Source organism: Ammospiza caudacuta, chromosome 1, assembly GCF_027887145.1.
Source record: "Ammospiza caudacuta isolate bAmmCau1 chromosome 1, bAmmCau1.pri, whole genome shotgun sequence".
Taxonomy (NCBI): Eukaryota; Metazoa; Chordata; class Aves; order Passeriformes; family Passerellidae; genus Ammospiza; species Ammospiza caudacuta.
The window spans coordinates 111043692-111067898 of NC_080593.1; the positions used below are offsets into that span (position 1 = coordinate 111043692).

At 41.8% G+C, this 24207-nt stretch overlaps 1 protein-coding gene across 1 annotated transcript; it reads left to right on the forward strand.

The window, feature by feature from the left end:
* Positions 1-700: 700 nt before the first annotated feature.
* On the forward strand, positions 701-24207 carry LOC131557549 (desmoglein-2-like). The gene is made up of 15 exons (XM_058804869.1): positions 701-813; positions 6577-6612; positions 7476-7610; positions 8531-8689; positions 8960-9104; positions 10250-10410; positions 11242-11376; positions 11519-11704; positions 12606-12865; positions 13551-13693; positions 14321-14548; positions 16024-16254; positions 17279-17425; positions 18548-18882; positions 20891-24207. The coding sequence occupies exons 1-15, from the start codon at positions 769-771 to the stop codon at positions 21899-21901; spliced, it is 3357 nt and encodes a 1118-aa protein (XP_058660852.1). The 5' UTR covers positions 701-768; the 3' UTR covers positions 21902-24207.

A 24207-nucleotide genomic window follows, 5' to 3' on the forward strand; every position in this document is an offset into this window, starting at 1 on the left:
CAATAAAGGTACATAATGTGATTGGAAAGACTCTCCTAAGGCTGGTTCCCCTCTCCGACCCGAATAGTATCAATAAAAATAGTATCACGACCAGCAGGTTCTGAAGTTACTCACCACAACTGAGTGCGATCCTGGAAAGATTAACCAGGTAACTGCCTCAGCAGAGAGGATGTACAAGAAAGCACGGTTAATTGTTTCGCCATCATGAAGAATCAGTTATGCCTTCGTAAGCACCAATTAATCAGGTGTATCCAGGAAAGATCTCTGCCAGATAAGAGTAGCAAGGATATGGCTCGGAGCGTATAAAAAATGAGGATTACAGGAAAGGTTGTCCTAAAAACGCCCACAATTTTATTTCCCAGTGAGACTGCGCTCCCCTCTACCAATTACTCCTCCATGTATCCGTTTGTTGTGGCAGCCCCGCGCACTCCCGCACGGCCCGGCTCGCCTCCCTCGGCGGAAGCGGGGCAAACAGGCCACAGCCAACTTCAGGCGCCCTGGGGAAGCCGGGCCGGCCGCTCCGAGGGCTGCCCCATGCAGGCTCTGCGGGCGGGGCGCGGACGGGACTCGCACGGGGCCGGGCGGGGCTCGGGCCCGGCTGCCTCTTGCCCCCTCCCGGCGCGATCCCGCCCGCCACACTCCACCCACCCGCGGCTACTTGTGCCCCCCTCCCTCGGCGGGCCGCGGCATTCCCGTGTGGGGCGGCCGCAGGAGCTGAGGGGATAAAACACTTTATCCTCTGTCCTGTCCCATCCCGGCACGGCGGTCATGTCGCGGGGTCCCGTGGCGGTGGGGAGGCTGCTGGCGCTGCTGGTGAGTGCGGGGCGCTGCTTTGCCGCGGGGCTCCCTCGGTACCGGGGCACTGCTTTGGGTCCCTCAGTACCGGGGCGCTGCTCTGCGCGGGATGGAGCCGCGGTGGTGCTGCCGCGGGGGTCCCGAGTGCGGCCGCCCGAAAGAGGTGTGCCCGTCGGCGCTTGGCAGCCCTGCCAACGCTGCATGTGGCTGGGAACGGGTTTTCTCGCTTTCTTTGGGAGTTAGATAAAAGCAATCGCCTTTGCTGCCTGAAAGCAGGTGGAGGTAGGAAAGCCCAGCAGGAGCGGTATCTGGGATGGGTGGGGTTGCTGAGGCGCCGGGAGGAACAGGAAGGCCGTGAGGAGTTCGCGTTGTTGCCGTTTTCATGTTCAGCATACTCTCTTATACTAGTAAATTGCATTTCCCTTCTGAGGGAACAGTGCCGGGAGGGAGGATGAGTCAAAAAGTTTGGAATTCTTTATCTTAGAAAAATTAACAATCCAGGACTCTTCAGGCTTTCTCTTGCCCTTCCCTCACTATTTTTCAGCCATCAGCCTTTAGATCTTCCATCCTATAAAATATTTTCTCAGGCTAAAAGCAAAGACTGTCTCATAACAAACTGGGAACGAAACGCTTGGTTTGTTGGATTTGGACTGATGCTTTCTAGCTCTTTCTAGCTGGTTTACAGCAAAGTCTTCATTGTATCTGCGGCATTTTCTTTTGCTTTTCACCTTTCCAGGCTGGCAGAACGCCTGTGGAAGTTGGGCTGCCGCCAATCAGACAAAGGTGAGGGTGGAGGCCATGCCCTGAGCTGTGCCAGGAGCTGCCGAGCAGCTGGGCAGGGATCAGAAATGGCTTGTTGCATGGACAGAATGGAAGGAGCTGGGGGTCGGGATCTTGTTCCCTGAGCTCGGGAACCTGCAAAATCAGATTGGTTATCTGGAGACCTGTTGTCTGATTAGTTTAATCCAGACATATGGTTGTGTATAAGTTGGCCAGCAACAGTTAAACCTGTTTTTACAGCAAGCTGGCAGTTGGGGTTCGGTTGGAAAATGTTTCATCCTCCTTTTGTCCAAATTAACGATGGAAAACATGGAGCACCACTTGTGCAAAAGTTTTTACATATTCTTCCTGCAATACCTGAAGCCACACCATTGTCCATTTTGGTGGGCTTGCACTGTCAGGTTGCTGTTAGTTTTGCCTGAAGAACATTATTTTTTTCAATCCTCATCATCATCCGTTTCAGCTTAGGCTGAGTCAGGATATGATGTACTGAGAGTCAACTCACTATGGCCTAAAAGACTCAATGTTAGAATATTGGAGTGAATAAAGCTGCTGATGGCAGAAGAGAAAGAGAGGCACTGCTGAATTTTGAAGTTTTGGGGTTTTTTCCCTAATCAAAAAGTCAAGTTTCCTATTTGAGAGTATTGGATTAGGGTCATTTTTTTCTTATGAATCTTAAGAAATGACTGAAAAACAAAATTAGTCTAAAAGTAGTGTCTTCTCAAAGCATCTTCTACCTTAGAAGCATCAGGAATGGTAGGTTCTTCCTCTCCCAGTTTTTTCCTGGAAGTCTCTCTCAGTGCTCCCTCCCTGCCTGTGGGCTGCATCCCTGTATCATCATCCCTGGGTACCTTGCAGAGGTCACAGCAAATCTCCCAGGGATTTTTTTCCAGGAGCCCTTTTCCTGGAGCATTTGTGCTGAATGGTGGTGCACCCAAAGGGTTGGGCTTGACTTGGAGCGTGTCCAGGGCACACACCCAGAGCCCTGGGCCTGCCGAGCAGGCACGGCTGTTGAGGATAGACTGGGAGGTTTCTTGGTCATTTCTAAAGGGGGTGGACATCATGGCTTCAAGAGAAGAAGTCTTAGAACACTTCCTGCATTTGAGTGAAAGAATAGTTGACAGAGATAAATGAATCTTACTATGGGAGTAGCAAAATTTACCTTTACTCTGAATGTCTTCCTCAGATTGTGCTTTGTTGATGTTTGGGATGTTAGACTTAGGCTGGGTATGATGAAATTCAGTCCTGAATATATTAGATGTAATGTCAGAGTCAGTAGCAGTTAATTTTCAGAAGTCACAGAAACAAGTTAAATAAAAACCATCACAAAGTGGTGCTTGGTTTTACGAAGAGCAGAGGTGAGCTAATTCAAAGCAACCTAGCTTCTGTTGCCAGTAACATGTTGAAACGTGGTAAAAGTATTTACAACCATCTGTGGATTGATTCAACATTTTACTATTGTTCCAAAAGTGAGGGAAAGCCCAGCTGTGGTGAGGTTTGAAAGCAGCTGAGAAATACATAAGGTCTAGTATCTTATCCATTCTATTGAACTGAAGTGGTATGTTACTTTTGAGACCAGACTTCAGAAAAAAGTGATTCTGTCCAGAAGAGACTACAGAACAGTAAAAAAAAAAATCTAAAGTCACAAAATCCTGTTTTATGATTTTTAAGGGAAATAAAAGAACTGGTAGTTAAGAAAAGACAGTGAGTGAGTGAGATGTTTGATAAGTTTGCAGATACATGAAGAGTGGAAGAAGAGCGAATTGCGCCATACAATAAGAGCATTGTTAACATGACAAAGGTTAGGTTTGAGGCTAAGAAATCTCAATGTTTAAGTTTCTGTAAAGGTATATGGAGGTGCAGTGGATGCTGAGTTCACCTGTTTGATTGGATCATATTGTACTTTTGAAGAAAATCTCAAGAGTGTGTGAATTGTATCCCTCCTGAGTAAAACCACATTGGGAGATGCATTCATCTGCTTGTAGATGTTTGATCTGTGGGGACAAGCTAATTCTAGTCTGAAGGATCCATCAAACCATGGGTTGTATGATGTTGGGTTTTCTGCATCAAATGCTTTGCCCTGCAAATCCTCCTGTGTTGGGTTTACAATACTTAATTGGACATACTTACAGTCAATCAGAAGAGCTCAGAGAGAAATAAATATGGACTGGTCTGGGGGCAAGTTGAGCAGCGCTCTGATCTCTGTGGGTATTGGCTATATTTCTGCTGGTCATAATGAAAGTTTAGGTGCTTAGCTTTCATTTAGATATGTAAATTTATGTGCCTTACTCTGAATATCATGCAAGCAGCAATATGGTCAACTTGCAAGGAGCTAAGAATTAGGATAATACAGTTAAGATGGAAATTAACAGCCGTTCCATCTGTAAGACTATCTAGGAGCCCCCTTAGGTTAGTGAGGCTGAGAGACGTCCATCCCTCATTTTTAAGAACAGGGTAAACAGTTGTCAGGAAGGATTTGGGTGTAGTTTGTTTTCCCCAGGGCCAGGAGATGTACTAGTAGATGACCTTGGAGAGTCCTCCTTACTTGCTTCTCTGGGGTCTTCACATGTTGTCTTCAACACCAAACTGACTCACAGGAGGTGCAAGTGCCAAATCTCCTAACACACAGCACACAGAAAAGATCATATTTCCAGGCATTACTGTTTCCCAGTGTAGTAAATACAGACACATACCTTCTTGGTTACTCAGTCTTTATAGTTTTACAGCTTGAATCTGAGCTTTATGTTGAAAATCTGTCTGTTAGTCACTTCCTGACTAGAGATGAGAAGGGATTTGAGCAAGAGCAGCCTTGCAGTCACTATACATGGCAGTCACTCCCTTCTTTTCCATGCCTTCTTGCCTATTTCTGCTTCTTTCCTGTAGTGTTTCATTCCAATTTCATTACTTCAGGCCGCAGACTTTTTTTTGTAACCATCCCATTTTCTTCTGACAATGTTCTCAGCTCTGGTCAACAGGTGTCATCAGTAGGTGTCTGGTTTTTGATCAGACACCTGATGTGCCTAGGCTATGATCCACAGCAAATGACAGAGCTTTCCTTCTCTGAGCCATTTAACAGAAGGCAGTTGAAAGATACCAAAAAGAAAAGATAATGTGGGGGAGAGAATTCTCATGTTCGACAGGCAGTAAATTCTGACATTTCACTTGTCCTTGAAGAAAATGTCATTAAAAGTGCTTTTCCTCCAGTTTAAGATTTTTGGAACTTTAAAAATTTTTGAAAAAAAAAAAGGCTGGACCTCTTCATGTATTGTTTCCCCTTGTGTTTATGTATCTTGTGAATAAAATCATCATTCTTAAAAATTTTTTGTAGATATCTTGTGAGGCTACCTGCAGATTGAATAATACAAGAGCAAAATTATTTTTTACTGTCTTAGCATTAACCTGGAAAGTTTTGAGGGACATTTTCTGCTATGCAAACAAATTGATTTTTTACTTTTACTTATCTTAATGAAAGATTTTATTTTTATAATGACTAGTGGAATTTTTTACACATTTTTGACACGCATCTCAGTGGAACATCTGCTTATTCTTGGTTTTCAGACATTTTTGTTTGTAGTGGTTTCTCAGATTTCAAATACAAGGAAACTTCTCAGTGCATGCTCTTGTCTCCATTCAATTTTGAAACACAAACAGTTTTCCCTCCTGTTTACCAGTTAGAATAATCCAGGATGTTTCTAATGATATCTTGACAATTATTCACCTTCCAAAAGCATTGGAGCTTCTGTGGAAAGCCTGGACTATAAAGCAAATTTCTCCTGACACTCTTGCTGGTATAATCTCATTAGTCATGAAAATAAATTTTGAAAATCCATCCTATTAATAAAATCAAATAAGATTAAGAACATCCATGAAAAGACCTTGGTGTGAGATGCTGTACCCTTCCTGATGCATATCCATTAGGAAAGTTACTGCTTAATAATTTCTGTCTTCAGAATCTATACATTGGGAAGAATACCATTTGAAAAACAGTTCTGTTGAACAAGTTGAAACAGAAATCTGCTGTATTGCTCAACACAGTCTACTAGATTGTGTGGGTACAAGATAACATCTTTAAAAAAAAAAATAAGCTGTCATCAATTCAGTAATCAAGGCTGAGTCAGAGGGAAGAATAGGGAGAGCCCAGTGAACATACTAGAAACCAGTCAGAGACTGACTTATTTGAGAAGAAAAGCACCTTTTCTGAGCCTGCTCTGCCTTAGGCAGTGGTATGCCTAAGAAAATGATCACCTAAGTTGCAAAATATAAGTAGTAATAGTTTTCAGAACAATAACAGTTTTCGCTACCTGTACTAAGTTCAAAAGCTTGATTTGTAGGTTTCCCATGTTGCAATAGCCTACTTTTTATTGTTGCTGCTTTCCAATACCTACATTTTTTGCAGTTTGAGGGGTGTTGTTACTTGGAGAGTCTATGGTGCCTGGAAAGTGGACATAAACGTGGGGTCTCTGAAAAATTGGCTTCTTCCAGCCAGGATTTGTCACCTGAGTCATTCAAAGCTATGCATACTGTCCTGGTGTGTGAAGAGGTGGGCAGTCCCAATGCTGAACACTGGCCTGCAAGGTTTTGTCAGAGCAAGTGCCTCTGCCTTGTTTAAATAAGTGATGCCATTTATCCTCCCAGCGAGGTTCTGAGTAGGAGAGCTGCTTCTGTCATGTACGCTTCAGCAGATGTTTGGGTTAATCCTTACTTTAAACACCATTTATCTGATTTTCTTCTCTGATGCAATTGGTAACCCACCACAGCCACAAATCCAAGGTTTGCCCAGAAAAGGGAGCTTCTCCTACGTGCTGCATGTTTTTAATGCCAATGGTTATGGGTGAATTTTTCAGAAGCTGTTATGGGTAAATAATAAAATTTAATTTATACATGTCAGAAGCCTTCTTCCTTATAGCTTTGCTGTTCATACGAAGCAGATGACAAAAGTTATGTTTTAGTGCTGCTGAAGAGACATAGAATTATTAATGACTTTCATAATTTCCATTGCAGATCTGTCTGAATTATGGACATGGGCTCTATGTGAAGGTAGGATATAATGGAAAGCTTTATCAGTGCCTGTAGAAGGGTTCTCTGAGCAACACATCAAATCCATACCTTATTTTAGTTGATAAATGTCTTGAATTCTACCATTTTGTGAAATGTGGAAACTGCATAATGAATAGAGAAATGAAAGCTGAAAAGTAAGTGAATAGATTCCTACATCCATCGCCTAGAGTGGCATTGAATTTTAAGAAACTTTCCCCTAACACAGTAAAGATGTAGATTGCTTTTTTGAACTCAGTAGATGAAAAACCACTGTTTTAGTGAATATGTTAAACTAGGAGTCAACAGAGACAGTAGAAAATAAAGTAGACAGAAGGATGAAGGGTCTTATGCAGAGTGAGAATGAGATGTAGTTAAACAGAGATAGCAGAGACATTGGGTGGATTGAATAGAAGCCTGCTCTTCCATGTATTCTGTTTCAGAGAGAAGGTTAAATATGCAAGACAGTATTGGTGGGAAGAGAAACACGGTGGTAATTCAGAAATGGTGGTTCAAAACAGCCTTAGTGCCAAACTTCTTACACATCTGATGACAAGCATTTAAATCTTCCAGAGCAGGTGTATTTTCACCAGCTGCTGGTCATGGAAACTTGCACATATTTTTAAAGCCTGTCTTGCCTAATTCTATCTTGATGAAAAGACCAGTGCCGTTTTTCCTCTTCAGCCAGCTTGAAGACTGTGTAGCTCTTAGATTGTGACTCAGAAGGCAGATGCTGCTCCATGATTTTGAAGTCACTAGCTATTGACAGAGCAAAAGTTGCTCAGAAGTCTTGTCTACAGCAGCAATAAAGCATTTATCTGAAATGAGTAAATGCAGTGCTGACGTTCCATCTTGTCTTTTCACAGGTTTATGACCGAAATGACAGGAGTGGCCTGCTGTCTCATCCCAGCAGCCCAGTCAGACAGAAGCGAGAATGGACAGTCCCTCCAGCTTTCATACGGGAGGAGGAGGACAATTCCTACAAGAATCCAATTGCTAGAGTAAGCCCAGAAAGCAGTTAAATATGAAATACGCATAAAAAATAGAGATGGAAATGTAAAATAAGAGTGTGGCTTCCTTTAAATGCATGCACAAATATTTCTGTAATTTTAAAGGACTTGAATGCCAGTTGAAGATTGACAAATTTCCTTCTGTTTCCTTTACTTTTAAAGCCTGGTTTGGCTCAGTCTCTCATCTTTTCATAGCCCCTTTTTTCATAAAGCTTTGGGAATGCAATATCTTTGAGTTTTTTCACCCCACTACCCCTTCTCAGGTGGGGTTGAACTTGTAAAGTGGGTCCCAAATGTGCTGGTGCTGATTGGGCAGAAGGATGTACAGAGAACATGATTATTTATGCCTAGTCTTTTAGGAAAAAGAGTTAAAAATAATCCAGGTGTTATCCTGTGTGAAAGAGTGATAAACACCCGGTTCAGCACCAGTGTTCAAACCTAAATTCACCACTCCTACCACTTCAGCATATGAAGTGAGTGCAGGTGGTGGCAAACTGTTGCCCTTTGCTTGGGATGCCCCTTGATGGTGATACTGGTACAATGCACACTTTTCCAGATGGTTTGAATATCTGCTGACAGCAGGGAAAGGGTGTAATCTCTAGTCTCTGCAGCCTCTTCTATGTGTTCTCTCCAGGTCTGACCTTTTCCCTTCATCCTATCTCTTCTCCAGTCCTGGTATATTTGCCAGCTGAGGTCTGACCTCCCAGGTCAACTCCCTGCTCCAGATTCTCAAATAGAGCATGCAGCCTTTCCTGAATTTATCTCTATATCTCCACAGTCAGTGGAGTGCAGGGAAATGTGTTAAATATTTTTTTTTGTCAGTTCATTACAAGACAGAAAAACTATTTTGTTGCACTTTTAAATGTGGTTTTATTTACTGAGTGCTATTTAATTTGTTATATTCCTACTAGATACATTCAGATCTTGAAGATACAGGAATTGTAGTAACTTACACTATATCTGGTCAAGGAGTAACAGAACCCCCTTATGGATTATTTGTTATCAATGGAAAGACTGGTGACCTGAACATAACAGGAAGGGTGGACAGAGAAAAGACTCCCATTCTTCTTGTAAGTTGAAAATTAATTTTTTCTTTATAGGTCTCCTGCTATATATTTTTTATGTATTTTCTTCAAATGTGTCTGCTTGAAATAATACATATATATAATGTATTTCTGGATATTTGTGTATACCTGCTTGTATTTGTAAGCATATGTAATAAGCTTTTATAGTATTTAGATTTTGTTATATATAGTGGGTGTATTTCTGTTTTGCATATGTGTTTATAAATATGACAGTCACTCATTGGATTAATTTATTGTTTCTGTCTGTATCATCAGGTCCGAGGCCATGCGCTAGATAAGAATGGGGCAAAACTGGAAGAGCCAATCGACCTGCCAATTAAAGTTGTGGACATAAATGACAATTTTCCAGTGTTTTCACATGAAGTTTTTGTTGGTTCAGTTGAAGAATTAAGTGAAACGGGTAACTTTATTTTAAATTTTTTTCTTTTAGTTTTTCCCAGCACATGCAAGGGGACATGTGAATTTGCACTTTTGAGTAGTACATCTGCAGTAGCAAGGTCACGTTCTCTTACTCACATAAGCCAGCTCATCCATGTGTGAATGAAGGATTTAATTCAAGGCTGTGTTGTGTGATTAAGGGAGAGCATCCCCCTAGGGGCAAGGGAGAACAGTATTTCCTCTTGTGGCACCTTTGGTTTGTTGTCAGAGCTACCACAAGTTCGGGAAGCAGAGTTCTTCTGCAGGAATTGCATAGGAAATGCAATCTGCCTTCTGGCCTAGTAGCCACAGCCTATTTGGGAGGGACTTCACTCTGCCATCCTCATCCAAAGCCCTGCCTTATTTGTGGGCTGGAGAGGTAGTTTGCTGGTAAGCACATATGGCTGTGCCATAACCATTGAAGAGCAGGTTAACGGCCATTTTCCTCTTGACATCAGCAAGCACATATGACTATGCCACAATCATTGAGGAGCAGGTTAATAGCCATTTCCTGTTGACAGCAGTAAACATAAGAGCAATAGATTATTTTCAAGGAGATTAGAAAAGCTGGAAAAAACTTCCTAATAAATACTTGACAGTGTGTCTGTTTCAATGCCACTATAATGTGAAGAAACATTAAATTATAAGGGGATTGCACCATGGATACCACTATGTATATTGAGTGAAGCTGTTGGAGAGCATCAGTACAGATCAGTAGTTTTAATAATGTTCAGGTAAAGGAATAATTAGTGCTCTCTTTATAATAATATGTGAGGGAAATGTAGCTCATTGTTCAAAAGCTTGTACTTTCTGCTCTGTGTGGTATCTACATTTTTCTGTCAGAATTACTGAGAGAATTTAACCTGTTGTTTAATTTGTGCATTGAATTTTATGAGTTACAGATATGTAAATGCAATCTTTTTGTTGGCTAGAACATATACTTTTGACATGTACCTATTGGGTTTAAGAACACTTCTTCAACTTCATGCATTAAATAAATAAAGTCAAGAGCATCAGAAAATTATGCAGTGCATCTAACAAACTGCTCTTATTTTGGACATTGCGATAAAGGTATATACCAGTGCATGGTGGTGTAAACAAGTGCCATGTTTTGTTTGTGTTTTCCAGGTACAATTGTGTTGAGGATAAATGCAACAGATGCAGATGAACCAAATAATCTAAATTCCAAAATTGCTTTCAGGATTGTTTCTCAAAGCCCTAGCGCTGCATTCAGCATGGATAAGAATACTGGCGAGGTTCGAGTAGCAAAAATAAACCTTGACAGAGAGGTAAAAAAACCCCTCCCGTTTTGATATTTGTTAGTAATGGTTCTCTGGTGCCTATTGTGTCACCCTCAGCCCTGCCTGCAGGGTGAAGAGCTGGCCCTCTTATCTTTTTTAACTTCCCTTAGGATTAAAGCCTTGATGTTTGATGCATGCATTTCAGGGACAGAGGGAGGAGGCAATGGGATTAAGGCTGTATCCCCGCCACCATCTCCCTAGCACAGCACCAGCCTGATGGTTGTTGCTTTCTGTCCCTCCTGTGCAGTCAGGGCAGCAGTTACACAAAACAAGGTGTCATTTCTTTCTGCTGGGGAGTGTATGGCAGAGATAACCTCGATCACCACCTGCAAAGTTGCTGGCTGCATCTGGACTTTTGTAGCCTGCCATGCAAATTGCGCTTCAAAGAGTTAGGACAGGTGCTACTGTGAAACTGCATTGGAAGTCGCATATTACCAGGGACATGACCTGTGCTTGCAGAGTTTTCTCTGGCCAGCAGATGGTGATGGAAATGCTGGCTTTGTGGCTGAGGGATGTGGCTCTGCCTATGTCCTGACATGCAGGTGTCACTGGTCCTGTCTCTGTTCATGGTCACTGGAATTTTTTACTTTGCTTTGTAAGTACAGTCTGACTCTTTGTGGGGGAGATGTGAAAGCCCTGTACCTTTGTCAAAGCCTCAGTTCTATTCCAGCAGAATCTGTCAAGGCAGTTGTGAGATTTACTTCTAGCTAGAGAGGACTTAAAATAAACCGTAAGAGACATTACCAATATGTAGTAGAGGTCATATAGCAAAGGAAGAATTTTTAGCGTGGATTAAACACCTTTTTCTTACCATGACAGACACAAAGTAGCTATTCTTTGGTGGTGGAAGCAAAGGACCGTGGTGGTGAAAAAGGTGGGAATGCTGCAACATGTTCTTTAGAAATCAAGATTCTGGATGTCAATGACAATCTGCCTGTTGTTGAAAGTCGTGCAGTAAGTACAATTATCACAATTTTTAGCATGCTCCTACCCCTGCCACTACCCCATAATAAGACATTGTGCAAAATTCCTTGCACCGATGAAACAAGGTAAACCATGACATCTTTTTAAACAGTGGATTTTTTTTTAACTGCAGTTTGAAGGCAGCATTGAAGAAAACAGAGCAAATGTGGAAATTATGCGAATAAAAGTATTTGACAAAGATGAAGAGTTTTCTGATAATTGGCTGGCAAACTTTACATTTGTTTCTGGCAATGAAGGTGGTTTTTTCAAAATTGTAACAGATACCCAAACAAATGAAGGAATTTTGACTGTTGTGAAGGTAAGTATAGATTTTAGAGAGTATGCTTTATATATTAGAATAATTTATCCATCTGTGTTGACAAATTGTGTTTATTCAGTCAATATGTAAAATGTGTGGATACTCTTCCTTTGCCATATTTTTAATGCATTCAGTAATTCCATGCAAAATAATAATTTTGTCAAGCTTTTCCATTTACATTCTCTGTCATCACAAATATAACTAGCAAGGCAGAAGTCCCCAGCCTTCCCTTGCCCTTTGGGCAACAGTACTGACACGCTGTAAACTTTCATCTTTCTGCTGTCCTTGATTGCAGTATAAATTTCTTTATTTCCCCTGGCCACTGCTAATGCTGCAGGCAGCACCTGATCCATGAGCTACATTTATGAATTTCAGCAAGTTCAAGTGATGATGAAAATATTTTAAATTAATGGAAATGTCTATTTTGTCATTTTCACTTTTCTTTAGTCCACAAGTACTCAAGATGCATAGTGCCCTAAGTAGCTTTTTTTTTTCCTGCTCAGGTTTCCTTATCTGAAAGCTGCTAATTATTAAAAAAAATTGAACATTACTAAGTGAATGATTAGATTAAAAAAAAAAAAGAAGCAAACACATAAATTTGGAGAAGCCAGGTAATTAAAGACTGATTCACTGAAAGCACAGGCAGTAGGACTCCTTTCACATACACTGAATGTTTGATTCAATAATATAAAGCCGTACCTATGGTGTCATCCATTAAAAATGAGCAAGAGTAACAGGTTAAGAAACATCCTTACTGCTTAAATATTACTTAAATATTTACATCCTTATTACTCAAATAAGTATGCTATAGTAGTATTTAAATATTAAATGTATGCATGTTGTGTAGATATTGGATTCTAACAAATTCTGAATTTTTTTATTATTTTCTTTATTGCTCTAGGAGCTGGATTATGAAAAAATGCAAAGCCTAAACTTAGGCATTGTTGTTACAAACAAAGCAGAGTTCCACAAGTCAATTAAACCCAGTTACAAACCAGAAACAATTCCAATCAAAATTAAGGTGATCAATGTGCAGGAAGGCCCTGTGTTCCCTGGTGGCACAAAAATTATTGAAGCAAGTGAGAAACTCCAAATAAAACAGGTTATTGGGCAGTATCAAGCCTATGATGAAGACACTGGAAAAGTAGCAGAGCGCATTACGTAAGAATTTTTTATAACCATCATAATTGAGTATGTCAGAAGTCATTTGTTATTGTCAAAATTTGCATGTTAAACTGAAAAAATTTCAAAGGCAATATTTTTCTGCTAATGATAATTCACACCTTAAACGTCAAAATGATCCTCAGTATTCTATTATGCAGAAAACTGGTGATGCAAAAATCCTCCTTTTGTTGTATATAGTGAGACCTGAGTGTTTGAGTTGAAGTTGTTTGTGTTTGCATGGTGTGTTTGTCATACCTGTCTACTTTTGAGATTAGATTTGCCAATCTGATTCCATTGTCTCCAGTAAAATTAGGAAGGAATATGCAGAAACATTTATCAGTCAGACAGAAAGGGTGTAACACAGATATGTCTGCATCTGTGCGCTTGGGTTTTGAATCATAGCTTTTCAGCTAGAAGGTTAATTAACCACCACCGTGGCCTGAACAAATGGTGCACAGCAGAGTTGCACGCCCAGGGGTGGACCTCTTTCCCCCATGCCTGTAATAGTTTTTCATGAGTGTCTAATGCTCAGCTTTTGCTGGGAGAACAGATGGGGGGGGAAGAGGACAGTGCCCAGCAGTGCAGCTCTGTCGCATATTCCAGTCTCGCTCCCTGATTGTACTTTCTGTGCTGTACCCATACCTGAATCTTTGATTGTCCATCTTTGCATTATTTTCATCAGATACATGAAAGGAAAAGATGCAGCAAACTGGATCACTATAGACTCAGTCACAGGTGAAATCCGACTTGCTAAAAATCTTGATTACGAATCACCTCATGTAGTAAATGGTACCTACACTATTACCATGTTGGGTGTAACTACTGGTAAGTTGAGAGGGTTTTGTTTTCACACAAATTGCCTGTCTATAAGGGTTGTTGGTTTAACCTACCCATCTCTAAAGTTAGGCAGCAGGTGCAGTCTCAGTATTCAAAGGAGAGACACAGGCAACTCATTTTTTGGAATGGGCTCCCAAGGTATCTGTTTCTCCCCTTTGACTGGATGGAGGTGAACTTTTATGAAAAGTTTTCAAAGATAGGTCTGATAGGAAACTCTTTTGGCAAGGTGGGAATTGCCAATATCTCAATATGCCTGTCATCCAACATAGTCCTAAGTTTTCTCAACTTCTAAGCAAGAAAGACTCTCTGAACTTCTTTTGTATCTAAGTAGAATTTCTCATTTATAATCTACATGTTACTGTGTAACCACACAGGATTTTTTTTTTCAAGTTAAAGTAATAAAACAGCTTGTCTTCAGACGAACCTTGTCAATATATTTATTAACATTGGGAATGAAGCGCTGCTGTCATAAGCTCCAGGGAGATCTCTTTCAACTTACTTCAGCAATGTTGGGGTTTTGGAAGATACTAATGTTTGGGTTTGTTGTTTTTTGGTTTTTTTAAGATATATTTTTGTGCACAAATCAATTTAATTTTTTATATTTTAAATTCTTAGATTCCCCAAGGAAAACAATCACTGGCACAGTCGTCATTCAGGTTAAAGATGAGAATGATAACTGCCCAGTTATTGTGAACCCTGTGCGGACTGTGTGTTCAGATGCAAAATTAGTTGATGTTACAGCTCATGATTTGGATGGTTACCCCTTCAGTTATCCCTTCAGCTTTACTGTCATTGATGAGCCAGAAGGGACAGCAGAAAACTGGATAATTGTATCTGGAAATGGTAAGAAAATGTTTTTTTAATTACTTTCAGTTCTTTGAAGTCCTAAGGTCGTAATTTATTAATTCCAGTCAAACTGACAGTTTGGCTGAGTGAGACCAATACAGCAATGTATGGAGTCAGGCATTAAAACCATGTGTTGCATTCTGCTCCCTTTACTCTAAAGGTTGTAAAAGTCCAGACATGTCCTCTGGCCTCTGGGGTGTTGCCTTCCTTCAGTTTGACCATCTTTATCTGGCTTGATACCCCAAGTGTGATGACCAGGATTTCATGAATAATGTTAAGAGCAAGCTATCCCCCATCTTGTTATGGACAATATGCAGTGATGCATTACCTGAGCATAGATGACAAGCTGTACACAAGCCAGCAGTGTGTCCTTGTGGCCAAGAGGCCCATGGTGTCCTGGGGGGCATTAGGAAGAGCATCACCAGCAGGTCAAGGGAGATGATCCTGCCTCTCTCCTGTGCCCTGGTGAGGCCACATCTGGAGTGCTATGTCCAGTTCTCTGCTGTGTCCAGTTCTGCCTCCTTGGTACAAGAGAGATGTGAAATTCCTGGAGCATCCAGCGGAGGGCAACAAAGAAAATTGGGACTTGAGCATCTCTTTTATGAGGTCAGGCTGAGGGAGCTGGGCCTGTTCAGCCTTGAGAAGAGATGACTGACAGGAGACCTCATTGACATCTATAAGTATCTGATGAAGGGAGAGTGTCAAGAGGATAGAGCCATGCTCTTCTTGGTGGTGCCAACCAATAGGGCAAGAGGCAATGGGCAGGAACTGATGCTCAGGAAGTTTCCACCTGAATACAAGGAGGAATTTCTTTACTGTAGTGTGGGTGTGCAATTGGAACAGATTGCCCAGACAGGGTGTGGAGTCTGCCTCACTGGAGATACTTGACAACTGTCTGGATGCAATCCTGTGCCATATACTTTAGAATGATTCTACTTGAGCACGGAGGTTGGGCCCAGTGAAGATGCCCCACTATGGTCCCTCCCAACCTTAATCAGTCTGTGATCTTCTGCCTAGTTAGTCCTTGACATGACATAGCCACAGGAGCAGATGTTTTGTTGGCTCCTGATCTCTATCTGTGGCCTGCAACAGATTAATCTCCTCAAGACTGAAGTTGTTTCTCTGTGAGTTCACCCTTTATCTATCCAGATGACATGGTTGATGCTATACAGGTGATTGGGTTGTCTTCCGTGCTGTCTCTGGTCATGTGAAATTTCAGAATTATCTGAGGCTGCAAGTGAACATGGCTGCTCACTTACCAGGAGAAATTACTTGATAAAAGTAAAAATATATATACTATAGCAGCAGCTAATTAAACTTAATTCCATTGCATTGGCTGGGCTTTACTGGAGGGGATTTGGTAGAAGACTGCAACAGTGGTATTTTAGTTAGTTTACAGGAGTCCATTTTCTCTCTGCTCACTCCTTGTCTTTTTTTTTTTTTTCTTTAACCTCCCTCCACTTCTGTGTCAGACACCAGTGTACAGCTGGTACCACAAAACCTGAAGCCGGGCAGAGCTGAAGTTCCCATGCTAATAAAGGATTTCCAAGGGGTCAGCTGTGCTCTGCCACAGTCTCTGCAGCTGACTGTTTGTGAGTGTACAGATGATGGTGTGTGCCAGGAGAGGTTTATTGGAGCAAAGTCAGTGGGTCTGGGACCAGCAGCAATTGCACTAATCATCTTGGCGTTTTTACTTCTGCTGCGTAAGTAATTGTTTCATATTATCTCAGAAGTACTGTAATGTAATGTAAGTGGTCTGCAAAGCATCAGGAAAGAAACAATCCAGCTCCTAGGTTTTGTCATCTTGATACATTATGTGTAAACTCCTAGTCTTGCGGAGGTCATGGCAGATCCCCAGCTAATTTTGGTAATATCAGCATTTCACCCTCAAAGGATTTCAAGCTGTGCATTTTAAAATTAATATCAGCAACTTTTAATATTTGTTTATGGTGCAGTAAATAACTAGTGGGGAAGCAGTGAGGAATGCTTTTGGTATTCTGAGATGTCCCCAGGTGAACCCTAGCTCTTCCTACTCAAACCACAGCACATTCTCCACTGTCTTTTCTGTCACTGCAGATTCACTGCCTTGCTCAGAGAAGCATGTGACATTGTTCTTTGATGAGATAAAATAAAATAAAAATAAGAATATTTGTAATTCTGCTGTGGCCAGGTGTAGCAGTGCTGCATTTAAACTCCCAATAGTTTATTGCTTGTGCTGGCAACAATCTAATTGTGATAAAACAAAGTTCATGCCACAGGAATAATATTCTCTGCTTCTGAAACTGGGTTATTTTGAGTCCCCCAGGCAACACTCTAGGCACGTCAAAGGAGTGGTGAGATGGAATTTACATGACAGCATGTTGTTATCTGGTAGTAAAAGAGGAGGAGTTAGAAATGCTGAGGTTGTACAGTGATAGCCAAGGCTTGGAATTGTCTTTGATAGAAGTACAGGTACAGACATGTGTGGCCATCTGCAGGATTCAGACCCTGATGTGTTAGATGTCCAGCTTCCAAGTTTGCTCTCTTGGAAACTGGCCTTGGCATATGCTTCTATGAAATGCCTTGAATATTTGGGAACCTGTCTTCAGTCCTTGCCAGCCCTCATACTGATCACTAGCTCATTAAAAATACATTTGGGTATGGGAGCTGGCCAAACTTACAGGGGCTGTAAGCATGCTAAGGTCCTAATAACCACACAGTTAATGGCAACCTTCTGTTTCCCTGTAGTTGTTCCACTGTTGCTGCTGCTGTGTCCGGGTGGCTTGGGAGCCAAGGGATTTGGTGGAGCAAAGACATTTACTGACATACCAGACCACAGTGAAGCGATGCTGCGCCAGTGGAACAGTGAAGGAGCAGCTCCTGAGGAGAAGGCATGTATCCCCAATAGCCCTTCTCTTTGATTTCTATCCCAGTGTTCAGTTTGGCACCTGGGGCCTCTGCCACACTACAGGAGGATATTTCGAAGCTCTACAACATTGCTGATTTTAACAACACATGAACATTAATCAAAATTAACCCTGTGAGGCTCAGGGAAGGATGTGTGGGAGATTACTTCCACCAGCAGCTATAGAAAAAGCAGCCATAGCACTTAAATACCAAAATATAAGGAAAGCAATCTAGCAAATGCTGATCATATCTGAGCAGAAGATAGCACTGTGGGAAAAGCATTGAACCAACAGAGAGTGAAATACTTGCTTTTGCAAGCCTGGAATGCTCTGCACCCCTTTGGGATCATGATAAAACAGCAAAATAATGGGTTATAGTGCTGAGCTTCCCTTCATTGATTTGAAGTTTCAGGCTGTTTTAAATTACTTCTCTGTGTATTTTCTCTTTGAAACAGAGGAAATTCCTTAGTAAAAAAAGAAAAAGGCAGAAAAAGTGCAAATCTGCAGAGAGAATAGTAAATACCAAGAGAAATTTGCTCTTTGTTGCTGCACTACAAAACAACATTTTCAAAAGAAGGGCATGATACTGACATGCTTTTGCACAATAACAGAAACAGAAGGTAAAAGACTGATTTAGGACCAATGCTCACACCAAATTCTTGTTAAAAGATAATTAACAAGCCAAACTGCTAGGGAAAAAAGGGCCAGGCAGTACCGCAAAGGTGGCGGGCAGTGCATACTTTCCCATTTAGTGTCTGAGGAAAACTGGGCACAGTTTTTCTTGGAACAGCTGAGCTCCCTAGAGTTTTGCAAGCCTCTTTTTTGTTTTGGTTTTTTTTTTTTTCATTTTCAATCCTCTGAGTTTCAAGAAAACAATGATCTATACAAATATTTCCATAAACCTTCTTGGCAATACATTTGTGGAAGCTGCACCCTGTTTTAGGAGGCCTTTTACTCTTTGCAGCAACATGTATAAGTGCAAATTCAAACAAGTCGTAAGGCAGCACCCTCCCTGTTCCCCACCCAGCCCCACTGCTGGTTTGGTGAGTTCCATGTGCTAGACAGCAAAGCTTTCATGTCACATCTTAATTTGTCTTATTTATGTAGCCAGTGCTAAGCTTCATTCCACCCACTGCACTTGGGAACGTGAAAGGAGGAACAACAGCAGCGGCAGCAGGAGCAGCAGCAGGAATGAGTGGAGAAGGAGCCCTAATAGGAGCAGGCAGCTCTGTCTCTCATGTAGGAGAACATCACAACACCATTACCAGGGAAAGATGGGAAGAGCAAAGGCGTCTTCTTTCTGCTGCCGACTATGGAGCCATGGCAGCTGGAGCAGCTGAGGGCATGGCAGGTGTGGATGGGAAGACAGTCGTGTCTGGAGGAGGAGTTGCTGTGGGAGCGGCTGGAGCCATGAATGAGGAATTCTTAAGAGACTACTTCAATGATGTAAGCATATGACCCAAAAATAACAGTATTTTAATGTTTGCACTTAGCATTGTGAAATATCATGTTATGACAGAGGTGAGTAGATATGAACAGTCCTGATATTGTGCACATGGAGTTGGGGGCATTAGGGATTTTTGGATTGGCCACACTTGGAGTGTGACTTGAAATGTGACAATGTTCAGTCTTCTGGCATTGAACACTTGCAAGGCCACACAAATAGACCTTTCTCTCAAGGGAGGTATTTGTGGATGGGATCCAGAATATTCAGCAATAGTATAGGAGTGCCTTGCCCGGGAAAAAGCCTTGAGAAAGACTGTGTGATCTAAATCTCAGGGACTTAAGAACATGAAACTGATCTCTAGGGAGGCACCTGTGACTCATCATGAGTCACAGCACCAAACTTTACCACGGAGCAGGTTTTTGAAGGATAAGCTGAAGATGTCATACACCAGTGGGTGGGGCTGTATTTTCAAAGTAGCTGATGCAGTGAGTGGTGCTGACTTGTCTGTTTGCCCAGCAGCCTGGGTAAAGGGCCATTCATCAAAAGTGTATGAGGCATATGTTGCAATCCTTTTTCTTTTCTTTTTTTTTTTTTTACTGACCTAACCATTGGCCAGTAGGTTGTTCCTACTTGTTGAAGCTACTTCTCTTCATGTTACACACATCATTACTCCTTTGGCTGGTGAGCTCCTTGTAGTGAAAGTTGGACTTCCGTGCACCATCACCTGTACAAGCAAAACACCCTGCAACTGGCAGCTGATGTGGTTTTGCAGGGGAGTAGCTTTGCAATTTCAGTCACTACCTTAGGCCAGTGGAGGATTTGAGCTTTAGGTACTTGTATGTCTCAGAGTGCTCTAGCTACTAGTCTCCTAGATGAACAGATGCAACAGTAGCAATCTCCTTTTCTTCTACTCTTTGTTACATAACCTTAAGCATAACTGACTGATGAAATCTGCAGGAGAGAAGGATCCATTCTGGGAGGCTAAAGTATCTCAGATTAGGGATAAGGAAACAGACAAGTAACCAAACCAAATAGTTTCAGCTGCTGATTTTTGTGGCAGAATCTTGGGTTGTGTACCTACTTCCAGGATCAAATACAGATAAACATGCAGAGTCAAATGGGGGTCTGGATATATAGCACATTACACAGACTCCTGAGCTAATTTGAAGTCCAGAACTTCAGATGTGGCAGAAAGGTGGTTCTGAGCACAAGTCAGGAGCCATATTAGATAAACCTGGTTCAGCAGGCCCACAGGATTTGGCTGTCTTCACTTTTGGAACTGGAGCTGATGCAAACACATACACAGATATTTGTGCCAGCCCTGCAGCAGCTCCATGGCAGACACTGCTTTCAGATTGAGCTGAGCCTGTAAGCACTGTTGCCAGAGCTTGTGAGCCCTCCTTCTTACCAGATAGCTTGCATAGAGCCTAAGAATTTATATGATGAACTATGCATCCATGCTTTACCAATCCATTTAACTTTTTGATTTGTTTCCTGTTGGGCATCTTGGATGTGATCCTGTAGTCTGCGCTAGTGAAAAAGGCCATGTTGGGTGATAGCATGACAGCATGTACTCAGTAAATGTTTTTTTAAATGTTAGAGTACTCTCAGAAATGGTGTTGGTGTTCTCCCACAAAAACCTAGTTAGAGGTGAAGTTCATTCTCTGAACTAAAACTAAAACAATTTCTTTATGACTGTGGATCAGTATCACAAGGGGCACATTTACTGGAAGGATCAACAGTAGGTGGTGATAGTATCCAAGGCTTTAAATATAATCTCAGATTTTTCTTCTCATCAAGTGTACTGCCAAGTTCAGATTAATTTCAAAAAAGAAAAAAATGTTAGGTATAGCCCTCACTTCGTTGACAGTTTCTGTGGGATTGGTTCAGTTTCTTATTTCTTATTTTGGATTTGTTGCATTGTCCAAGTATTTCTGATTTTTCAAAATTACCAAGTCTAGAGCTGGCATTAATGAACTTTTGTTTGCTTTTGTTTTCTGTCTGCAGAAAGCTGTCTCTTTTGCGGAAGAAGATGAAGAGCAAGCTGCAAAAGACTGTCTCCTGGTTTATTCCCAGGGAGAATCAGGCTCCCCTCACGGCTCTGTTGGCTGCTGCAGCTTTATTGAGGGGGATCTTGATGACCATTTTCTTGATGATTTAGGAGACAAGTTTAAGACTCTAGCAGAAATATGTATAGGTAGACAGATCAACATGAAAGACGGTGGCTACAAGAATGAATCAGGTTTTGGTCTTAGTGAAGCAAAGTCACAGTCCTTACATCAGCAAACTGCTTCCACCTCTGAACAAGCCTTTGCCTCAGGCAGTGGTTTCCAGTCCATCCCACCCGTGCACACAGGCAGTAGCACAGGAGAAAGCACCCTGTCCAAGGAGGTGGTCACAGAAACAACCTTTTCATCATCCCACTCTGGGCAGCACAGTGCCCAGCACCTCCCCACAGGCCACGCAGAGAGCAATGTCACCGTGACAGAAACATCCTATTCTGTGGGGGCTCCTGCCCGCTCAGCCCCTGTCTTTTTAGACCCCCAGTTTAAGGAGAACGTAGTGGTGACAGAGAGGGTGCTGGCACCTGCATCGAGCATTCAGGGCATGGTGAAAATCCCTGATTTGCCACATGGAAGTAACGTGGTGGTTACGGAAAGGATGGTGAAGTCAGCAGGTGCAGGGCCAGGAGCCCTGACAGTTCAGGATCTTCCTGACTCGCAGTATGTCGTGGTGAGGGAGCGAGAGAGGGTCCTTGTGCCTGCTGCAGAGCAGGGCTCGCTCAGCTTCCCCGCTGCGGCACAGGAACGCAGCACAGTGCGGAATGAAAGGGTGGTGCAGAGCAGAGCTGAGCAGGCCACACGGGCCAGCTCAGGAAGGCAAGAGCATGCTCTGATCACAGACTCCCCACTTAACCTGATGGGCTCTGACTCACAAGGGCCGTCTCCTGCTGGTGCCACACTGAGCAAGTCTTCCAGAGTCACCAAATACAGCACAGTACAGTACACTCACTCATAGCCTGGTTCCGTGCAGAGGTGGCAGTGTCCAGCACCCTTCTGTCTGCATCCTGCCTCAGGCTTTTCCATGAGATCCAAATTTGCTGGAGCTTCCAGAATGACATGTACTCATTTGCACTAGTTTGTATAAATATGGATTATATGACCATGAAGCAAGTAAGGAAATCTGGTGTTATGTTACATTGGCCTTTGAAATGGAAAGATGTGGGAAATACTTTTTTCTCCTGGTTTGCTGGTGTTTTTTATTGCTTTTTATTATACAGCTAGTGAATGATGCCACATAACTAGAGCTGCATAATTATGGGAAAACAGGAAAAAAATCTCCAGTCTAGTGATGGATAGTAGCCTGCAAAGCACAAGTTTTTGAACTGCTATTGAATGTATCTGAAGTCCTCCTGTGAGGGCAATCAGTTTCTCATTGTGTGTTTGCCATTGTGTTGTGGGCTCCTCCTGAACCTTGTAAAAATTCTTCCTGAGAAGCCCAGGCCACCAAAGCTAGTATGCCTTCAGAGCAGTGGTGTGTTGATCTCCTGAAGGGATGTCACAATTTCAGGTTATCAGAATTTGTAACTTAAGCAATCAATACTTGCATGTTACCACAGCAGTTAAAGACAGCAAGCAGCAAAAAAGCTGAGAATTGCAATTTTTGATTACCTCAGTCTAAAAGTTCCATTACTTGGTTTGGGTCTACACTGACATGGACAATTAAGCATTTGCATTGTGCACATTTTTCACTTTATTTAACTTATGAGAAACAGCCAAGGCTTACCTTAGTCTTAGAGCCAGAGGTTTGGTCAGTGGCTTTGTCAGCAAAGTTTATGGCCCTTGGACATCTGTAGGATCTGATCTACAGGTGCAATTTGGTATTTGGAATTTGTTCTGGAACTCACAGACATAGAAGTCAGCCTTGTGTGTGTGAGGTTCCACTAGTTTCAGTACCAGAGCTCAGGTGGCTGGTATAGTGCTGTGTAGTGACAGCTTTGCTTGGCTGTGACAAGGTAACAGGAAGCTCTCTTTAGGTCTGCGATATTTGAGCTTAGTTTGCTTTCCTTGGAGTTTGTGGTAAAAGCAAGAGACAGTACTGCACTGTTTGGCAGTATGTATATATATATATACATATATATGTGCCCATGTAAATATTTGTACGCTGTTTGGAACATTCTGAAATTAATTTTATACAGGAAAAAATGCCTTACACTCCTTATGTTTTCTGAGTAGAAGTATTTTAGATGAGGCATAGGTAGTGTGTTTGTCTCATACTTGTGAAATCAGCAAGTTGGTCATAAGGTACTGCAAAGCCCATGGACCTGCAGAACTTTCAGGTTGTCTCCATCTCCTGGAGTTTTCCTGCAGCTGCAGTGTTATGTTTTCCACTTTGGAAATGCTCTCACTGTATGTAGTTTTACTAATAGTAAAACTTGCTTCAAAAACATAAATACATAAACTAGGAACCATGGCTGTGCTCAACTGTGACAGCTGGGCCATTATGTTAAGTGGAGTAGTATTTTCAAACATATCAGACTCCCTGCTTGCTTGGACCTATTGGTTATTTATCTCTTACACTGTGTTTTTAAAATACACATATTTATTTCTGAGCAAGCCTGCAGTTCCAAGTGGTCACCACTCTTCTGACTTTCTGATAGAGTATCTTTGTGGGTTTATGCAATCTTTAAATAAAGAACTCTACTGTATTTTTTAATTCTTCATTCAAACAGCTACCCCAGTGAAAACACTGGCTTTCCTGCTGCAAATAAAGAGTTTAAAAATAGAATGAGGACTGAGATTTCCCAAACAGCCTCAGGGAATATCTGAAAGATGCAGAGGTAAAAATGTTGGTGTCCTGCTGTAACTTAAAAAATGGGATTTCTGCCTTGTGGTTAAGTGCACTAAATTCTGTACTAACTTGATGCAAGAGAACAGCATCCCTGCCATAAATTTACTGGACTTTGAGTCAGACCTTTAAATCAGTTTGTGCTTCCAGACAATATGTCTGGAACAGTCTCAGTTTTATAACATATTAAAACATGTAGTTGTTAACAACCAGGAGAAGAGGTAAGAGTGTAATGTTTGTATATAAACTGCTTTCACAGATCTGCTTGTAAAGAGTCTGTTTGAATAGATTCAGTAAGAGCGAGTCTCCATTATTTGACTTAGCAGCTGCAGCCTTGGTACAAGTCTGTCAGCATATCAGCATGTGTTAATGCTGGCAGAACATCCATCAGATTAAATCACTCACTTCTAATGGAGCTGTGTTTTGTAAACGATAGAGACTGGTGGGAGGAATGTACAGACCCAAATTAATTGAAG